Raw genomic sequence first — 9,093 nt, forward strand, 5'->3', positions numbered from 1 at the left:
AAGTATACTAATAGACTTTCAATTAATCTTTTATATCATAATTCTTATGGTTCAAAATAATCTTTTATATTATAATAATGATAATTCTCAAATATTAATAAAATTACTCTCATCTTTTCTTGATAGATTTTCAATGTTTTCACATTGCCTTATAATTATGTTTTTGACATTTTAATATGAGATTAAAGTTTTAAAATTAAATAGCTAGTATAGATATGCAATATATATATATATATAATTTGAAGTTATTATATTTTACTATTTTATTTTAATTATTATATTTTATTTCAGTTATATTTTAGTTATTATTAATTACCCCTTCAACCTGAGCGCCCTTCTATCTGCTACAACCCCCCTTCTCCCTAACGGTATCCTACTAGCTCTAGACAAGAAATCTGAAACACGTCCAAAAGCAAGGAATCTCCCTCTGGATTTCCTACCTGCCATCCCTACTCCTGCTCTGCATTTTTTCGCTTCTGTTTTATTTTGGATAGTTTTAATACATATTAATATACATATAAATTTATTAAGGATATCTTCTTAATAAAAATAAATGATAAATGAAATAAAATATATTAAAATTAGTGTTTTAGAATTTTTTATTCAAATAATTTATAACCGCTTTCATATGTTTGTATTAATTATTTTATGACACATGGTAAAACCTATTGCAAATTAGAATAGCTCATCAATTATAAACTAACTTAAAATAGTGGAGCTTTTGAGCCCATTTGTGTATACATGTAACTAAATGATAATCATCTAAAAAAATAAAATAATTTTTGAAATGAAAGTTAAAGAAAAATGATTTGTTGTATTATTTCTATGATTTATTTTACTATTGAAAAATAAAATAGATGTTCAATAAAGAATAAATGTATAATATCTATTCAAAAAATATCTTTTTAATAAAATCTTAAATAATCAAAATAGTAATAGTTTAGATAAATATTAAAAATTTATATTCATGTAAGTATTGTAAAAGAAAATTAGTTTTCTTGATTAATGTAAGCTAATTAAAAGAATGTATAAAATTATACAAATTTCTATTTATTATTGATGGATGTATATAAGATATCTATACAAACACAAATGCATCAAATTAGAAAAAATTGCATATTGCATCTCCTACTCTAAACAAGAGAATTAACTCACCTTCAATCTCTCCTTCCCACCATTGCCATCAACAATAAGACTCCTCCTCATTCACAATGTGCCCTCTATTCGCAGCCCATGATTTGATAGGCTCTGAATGCTATCAGGGATGTTATTTAGATTCTCACACTCTCTCAAGTCTAAATCTTGGAGCTGTGATAGGTTGCCCATGCTATCAGGGAGGTTATTTAATTTCTTACACCAGTGCAAGTTTAAATGTTTGAGCCGTGAAAGGTTGCCAATGCTATCAGGAAGTTTATTTAAATTTGCACATCCTGCCAAGTCTAAATGCTTGAGCTGTGATAGGCTGCCAATGCTATCAGGGAGGCTGTTCAATTTCTCACACATTGCGAAGTCTAAATACTGCAGCTGTGATAGGCTGCCAATGGTCTCAGGGAGATTATTTAAATCTTCACACCATCTCAAGTCTAAATGCCGCAGCTCTGATAGGTTGCCAATGCTATCAGGAAGCTTATTTAATTTCTTACAGCCTTTCAAATTTAAATACTGCAGTTGTGATAGGTTGCCAATGGTTTGAGGAAGCTTATTTAATTTTGTACACCCTTCCAAATCTAAATGCTGCAGCTTTGACATATGACCAATTTTATCAAGGAGCTTATTTAATTTCTTACAGTATCTCAACTTTAAAATCTGTAACTGTGACAGAGTGCCAATGGTACTAGAAAGTTTTTTTAAATTTGTACACCATTCCAAATCTAAACACTGCAGCATTGACAGATTGCCAATGCTATGGAGACTATTTAAATTTTTATAGTATCTCAACTCTAAATGCTGTAACTGTGACAAGTTGCCCAGAATTTTAGAGAGTGAATGTTGAAAGCTGTAAATATCGCCATGTACTTGCATTATCCTCAAATCCGAAATCCTATGCACAAGGCTGAACCGAAATGGCCGTTGTATTAAAGAGCGACAAAAGTTGCTGAACTGAAATGGCTTCTGACAATTTTGCAACCGTAACCATATCAAAGTTGGAGAAAGCATGGCTCGCGTGGTTCCGTCAATGGGCACATCCTCCAAGTGAAGAAATCGAAGAGCAGATCCGTACGATGTTTCAGGCCTTGGTGGATTACCTCCATTCAATTGAAGGCGAGAGAAATTGTTGTCATTGGATATGGTTCTTAAATCAACTGCCTTCCATAGTCGGGTACGCTCTCTTTCAGCGATGTTTCGCCCCATATCTCGCAAATGGTCATGCATATCAAACACACCATTGTCGTCAATTCTTACCAGTAACTTCAGGGAAAGACTATGTATAGCTGATTCTACCATCCTGCACAAAGGTTTCCAGAAAACAATGGGAAAATACTTGTCTTCTCCTATGAAGAAGCAAGCGATGTCGAGAAATATTTCTTTTTCATCTGCACTAAGGGCATTGTAACTGATTTTGAGTCTATCATGAATCTCTGGGTGCTGAGTAATGTTGTGAAGGGTTTCTGTCCAGCAATCTGGGTTTTTCTGCTCATACAAGAACGATCCAATCACTTCCAGTGAAAGAGGATGCCCCTTACAAGCCTCCACTATTCTATTGGACAGATCTTCGTGCGTGGTAATTGGAGATGCTCTGAGAAAGGCATGCCAACTAAACAGTTGGAGACCTTCATTTAACTGCAATCCACTCATCTCGTGGATCCATTCAGATGAAATTTTTGCCAGATGAAAAATTTGTGCGTCTCTGGTTGTAATAATAACTCTGCTACCAGGGCCCAGCCAATTACCAACCAAAGCATTTGATTGCTCCATACTATCCACATCATCTAAAATCAGAAGTACACGTTTTCGTCCCAAACGATCCTTGAACAAAGTTATGCCCTCGTCCACACTGTCCACTTTTCCATCATACTTGATTAAATCTTCAAGAATTTTTTTCTGCAATTTTGGTAAGTCCCTGCCCTCTGCAGCAGTAGCACGGACATTGAACACAAACGAGGTAGCGTCAAATTTAGAAGAAACTCGATTGTACATAGCCTTGGCAAGTGTGGTCTTACCAATACCACCAATGCCTACTAATCCAGCTTTGATCACACCTTCCTCTGAATTGAGTATAAATTTGTGGATGAGATGGTTGGTCAGGCTTTTCAGTCCCACAGGGTGCTTGGCAACATCTAACGGTACTCTGTTGAATATCTTGATCACTTCATTCACCAGAGTCTTTACTAATTGCGCTTCCACACTGCACACAGCCGATTTAATAACATTAAAGAGAGATGTAAATTAATGTTCCCCAATGACCAGTGCAGGTCAATGGGAAATGCAGTACTACTAGAAGAGAGACTGTTTTGGCACCACAGCCGAAGGTAGCATAAGTTGAGAACATATCATATGGAAGAGAGAGTTTGGATAATAACAAAATATTATTCTATATATTATGAAAGCGCATGCGAGATACACGAGTTAATGATAGAAATAAGTAACATTCAACAATTAATTGGTTTAACAAATTTATAATAGTCATAATAAATATGTTATCAAAGATATAATATGGTTAATCATTGTTTCAAAATTGTTGATTTATATATTTAGGGTTCTAATAATGGAAAATGTGATCCTCACAATTCAATAGATTCTTCAAAAGTGTTTACAACATCACTAATCTGTCACTAAATTGAGATATTAACATATTAAACCAAGCAATTTTTTCAATTAATTTGCATGAACATAAGTTTAAATTCATATAAGAAGATCAAAGTTGCACATGTAGATTTGCACCAGAGTAAATCAGAACTAGCTTGCAAATTTTGAGACACTTATCTAATTAGGCCCTATAATTATAACATTGTGGTGAATCCATTTCATGCATCTTAAGCATTATTTTTTAATCTTTCGAATCAATTTCATGCATCTTAAACATTATTTTTTAATCTTTCGAATCAATTTCATGCATCTAAACATTATTTTTTAATCTTTCGAATCAATTTCATGCATCTTAAAGATCATTTCTAAAATACACAAGTATAGATTTGAACGTTAATAGAATACACAAGTAGTTTGTAGATTTTGAGACATACATTTGAATTATACACTAAAATTTTAGTATTTCAGTTATACAATTTCATACATCATTTATTATATTAGAATCCACCTAAGTATTGTCCAAGTAGAACCCTCTCTATTATATTGAATACTCTTGAAATCAAGCCACTTAATTTGAATGTGTTCAATTTATTTCAAATAAATTTACTTAATTTCATGTTCAAATGTGTCATATATTTTCTATATCTAAATAAATAACTTAAGTCTAGATCATTTGAAATTATAAGATTGGGTTAATTTAATTTCACAATAATTTATGGCTTAATTTAATATCGTATATGTTTTATATCTAGACAATTAAGTTAATTTTAACATAGTTGAAATAATATGATTAATCTAATTTATCTCAAATTAGTCTAGTTTGTTTAGATCAAATGAATTTAATTTTACATTGCTTTAATATATTCGCACATAAATTAAGTCACAAAAGCATAAATTTAGAAAAAATAGGAAAATCTTGAAAAATCACAAACAAGCAAATTCTCAAACTTTTCCATGTAAAAAATGATTTTTATCCATTTTAATTTTGTTGGCTGTAAATTTTCACTTATTTCATTGGAATTCAACCATTTTTTTGAGTTAAATTGCAATTTATGAGGCTTTTTATGAGGGTTTCTACCCATAATTACTTGTAAAAGAAATCCACGAGATTTTTAGAAGGGGTTTTCACAATTTCTATAGATTTTATTTAGGGTTTTTAATAATTTTTGTTAGGATTTTTTACAAATTTTGTTCCCAAAGGGGCCCAAACTCAAATGCCTATGAGTGTTAGCCTCTATAATTTGTGATCTAATCTCAATGTTTTCATTTAATCATTGGATGTTCACCTAAATTTTTAAATACCTTGAAAACCCTACATAAAGAAATCTTTAATCATTCACGAAGCGTATTAACACAATTCAAGATTCCTAATTCAATTCAATCAATACGAAATTTCAATACAAGGAGTAGTAAGCTACAACAACCTATCTTCAAGTATGATTTCATGATGGATTATGTTTTTTTATCATGGTTTTGATGAGGAAAAATAGGTTTTGATGGGATCAGAAACCCCTTATTGAAGGATTTTACGGGGATCTATAACCCACAAGAAGAGAAAATATATAACTATAAATGGCATAAACTAACAGTAGTCGAACATAAGCCCAACACTAGAGAATGAACATCAAAGAACTGGTTGAACCACCAAAGAGGTCAGAGCCAACAAAAAAAAGACCTCAAAGATACATAAACAAAGGGTTTTTCTAGGCTCCTATAACCTGAAACAAGGGTTTTACCAAAGTCCCATAGCTTGAAATCATGGGTTTTGACACGGCTCCCATAACCAAGAGATACATAGATAGAGGGTTTTGAAAGGCTCACACAATCTAAAACATGGGTTTTGACAAGGCTCTCATAACCTTAAGACCGCAAAAAATAAACCAGTAACATTTACAAAACATCTGGGTATTTAGGTTTTTAAAAGGCTCCCATAACCTTTTCAAAACAACAACAGGATTTGAAATGGCTCCCATAACTATCATTTCCAAAACCAAATAAAAAGGACATAAAAATTATTCTAGAAAACTGGGTTTTAGAAAGGCTCCTAGAACCTTAAATAGAAGCATAAACATAAACCAGCTGCTCACCAATCAGACAGGCACCACCAAAGTCTCCACCTCAATAGGAGAAAAATGGATGAGAAACAAAAGTGAGGTGAGGAGAACAACAAGGTAAACACCCACCAAAACTAGGGCAGTGAAAGCCCCTAAGAAGCTCCTACCAACATCACCCACCAAGCCACTCTCCACCTCAATAGAAGAGCCATCCATCTTAATAGGATTACCTAAGATGAAGAAATGCAGGAAGGAAACCCAAAACCTGGCCAACCCCACCAACGGGATCTCCACCTCAATAGGAGATTAAAGGAGAGCCAGAGAAATGGAAGAAAGGACCCAAAATATAAAACTGAATCCAAAGAAGCTCATGTCCCAAAGAACATTGAAGAAGCAGCCCCCAAAGAGAAAAGAGGTCGCCATAAAGAAACCCCGAGGGGATAGATCCTAATAGAGTAGCCACCAAAAACTTGAACCAGATGATCATAGGCAGCCCAAGAGAAAGAGCCTCGAAAAACCACCAACCCCTTTGGATCAAAATCCCGAAGAAGAGATCACACCAAAATTGGAGCCTCACCAAAGACACCATCCATAAAGGGATAGCAAACAAAGAGAACATAGCTCCAACATGAACTGAACAACCCAAACCATAGAACATGAAGGGCAGAAGAAGGCATGCATCAAACAAGAAAACCCCTCAGAAAAGGATCATCATCCCTGTCTGGATCCCCATCCTCCCCATCATCTTTATTACCTCCCAAAACCCTACCTCCTCTATGTGCTCTCTCCATTTTTGTGATGCAAAATTTTTCAAGGGGCAGTATGTTTACATAGGAAACCCAAGAGAAAGAGCCCATAAAAACTACCAGCCCCTTTGGATCAAAAGTCCCAAGAACCACACCAAAGATACCATCCATTGAGGGCCAATAGACAAATGGAACATAGCGAGCCACCATGAACAAAACAACCCAAACCAAAGAACATAGATGGTAGAAAAAGGCACACACCAACCGTTTTTTATTATCATGTTATTACATCAACACTAGGAGGACTTATCTAAAGAGCATTATATCACCATCTTTATGTGAAACTCAATGAGAGGTTTTAATACCTAAGGTATAAACATTTTATTTCTTTAATTTCATTATTACAATAACTTCCATTACATCATCATAGTTATTGTGGAGGTAGGAAGACCAACATAGGGTTTGACTAAAGTAAACCCTTATATAGCACAACCATTTTTCGTTATTTTTGTGTGTGTATGTTGAGATGCAACCATAGAGGAGGCTACAAAGGTACAAAGTAGATTGAGATAGATGATCCTAGAGATTGAATAGGTAGAAATATCTAGAGTAGGGTACCCTCCAGTTATGTCCAATAGTTTTTGGTTTATTTTCATGGAGATAGAGCTATGGGACCTATTGATCTAGAATTTGGAACTTTTAGTTTACCAAGACACCCTCCAACCTTGTGTAATAATTTTTGCTCTAGATTGCAGCTACAAGTTCCTCCCTATATCTCATTTCTAGATATGAGATTATGTGTTGATTACCAATTTTTTATCTTGTTGTTTATGCTTAAATTTATCAATTTGAACCTAGTATTTAACCTAGTTCACTCACACTTCACAATCTCAAATCTTATTACATAAAAGAATTCATAAACCCTTAGTGTTTAGCTCTCTTATTAGTATTGTAGTTGAACCTAGTTGTGATTCTAATGATATGACATGGATATTTTAGAGATTATTTTACAAACACAGGATAGGATCTCATTGCATACATATCACAAGAATGACCTTTTAGAGGATGAGGTTAAAGCTCTAAGATTTGGTCAATGATATATGAGTATCACTATAATATATATAATTATATTCCTATATCTTAAATGAACCATTCATGTGTTTTCCTTTATTGGTTTAATACATTGGCCATCTTTATTAATATTAATTTTGTGCTTCACATGCTCATTTCACTTTATATATTTTATTGCATGCTTACCCTCTCCCACTTTTGATGAAAGTGGAGATAAAGAAAAACAAAACTCAATTTTTAATTGATTCATTTGGATAGTTCTTACATTGATGTGCACTGGCTATATAAAGCCATTATTTGACCATATAAATACCAAAAATCGCTTACTAGAAAGTAACTTTCCAACAACTAATAATTTATTTAACTATTTATTAATATAAACTAAAACTAATGTAATATTCTCCAACATCTCGCCCTTATTACCATAATTCAAACCAGAGTAGAATATTGCAAGGATTGAACACAACTGTTCTAGAGACTTTGATGAAGTGCCTTCACCAGTACTCCTCACTCACCCAGGAAACACTGAATTGACTGCATATGGGGATCTCTTTACTGTAGAACTTACAACCATTTTCACAACACGAGATAACATAAAAGTGTTCCCAACCTCCATGCACAATGGGACACATTTCCTCAAAAATTCCACATCTCCTTCAAGCGTGTCTAATACCTCCTCTACTACTACACATGAGACATAATTTATTTGAAAGTCCACATCTCCCCCAAGTGTGTCTAATGTTTTCTCAATTTTTGTGGAAACAGTCCCTCCTATAATATGAAAATCGGCAACCAAACATCTACACATGAGACACCTTTCGTCTGAAAGTCCACATCTCCTATAAGTGTGTCTAATGTTTCCTCAAGTGATGTACAAATCACCAACCGAATCATGAATACACAAAGTGCATCTACGTGAATTCTTGCCCCCGTTGCTCCTTGAAGACATATAATTCCAAGCCCCCTCTTTATCCCTTAGTGAGAAGCTAGATTGGGATTATATGTTTCCTCCTACCTCCATTTTCCTCCAACCTCTGATACGATCTTGTTATACTTTATCCATTTTATGTTTTATGTGATTCTTTGAAGGTTGTGCCATTACAAAAATGTCCCTAAAAGACAATAAAAACTATTTGAAAATATATTCAATCCTTCAAATGTTTTATCTGCTTTAGAAAAGTTGGCTCCAATTAAAGCATAAGCAATATTTGACATATGTGTATTCATGATTAAAACATAGCAATGTTGACTTCAAACAATGATGAACTCATATACCTCCAAAAATAAAACATACCTTCATTTTCTTTATTACCACAAGATAAAAGAAAAACTCCTTTATTGTATCTCTATACATAGATTTTCTTGTGGCTAGCAGATTCAAGATGTACAATAGTCAAATTTCTTTTACACTAGACCACAACCCATTCCTTCAAATCCCTTTTCTTTCAAATGTTAACAACAAATGCTTTCAAAAT

The 9,093-nt window shown here is 33.5% G+C and overlaps 1 protein-coding gene across 1 annotated transcript; it reads right to left on the minus strand.

Annotated features, from left to right (window-relative positions):
• Positions 1-1,206: 1,206 nt before the first annotated feature.
• On the minus strand, positions 1,207-8,234 carry LOC131874128 (disease resistance protein RUN1-like). The gene is made up of 2 exons (XM_059217371.1): positions 8,134-8,234; positions 1,207-3,346 (listed from the first exon to the last, which is right to left on the minus strand). The coding sequence occupies exons 1-2, from the start codon at positions 8,232-8,234 to the stop codon at positions 1,207-1,209; spliced, it is 2,241 nt and encodes a 746-aa protein (XP_059073354.1).
• Between the last annotated feature and the right edge of the window lie 859 nt (positions 8,235-9,093).

Source organism: Cryptomeria japonica, chromosome 3, assembly GCF_030272615.1.
Source record: "Cryptomeria japonica chromosome 3, Sugi_1.0, whole genome shotgun sequence".
In the NCBI taxonomy this organism is placed as follows: Eukaryota; Viridiplantae; Streptophyta; class Pinopsida; order Cupressales; family Cupressaceae; genus Cryptomeria; species Cryptomeria japonica.

What these genes read in the sequence shown, in the direction of transcription:
- LOC131874128 (XM_059217371.1), bottom strand. Translation starts at nt 8,234, where the DNA reads ATGGAGGTTGGGAACACTTTTATGTTATCTCGTGTTGTGAAAATGGTT. An exon ending in GTCAATTCAGTGTTTCCTGG is followed by an intron (nt 3,347 to 8,133) that starts GTGAGTGAGGAG and finishes GGCTGTGTGCAG; the next exon opens with TGTGGAAGCGCAATTAGTAA.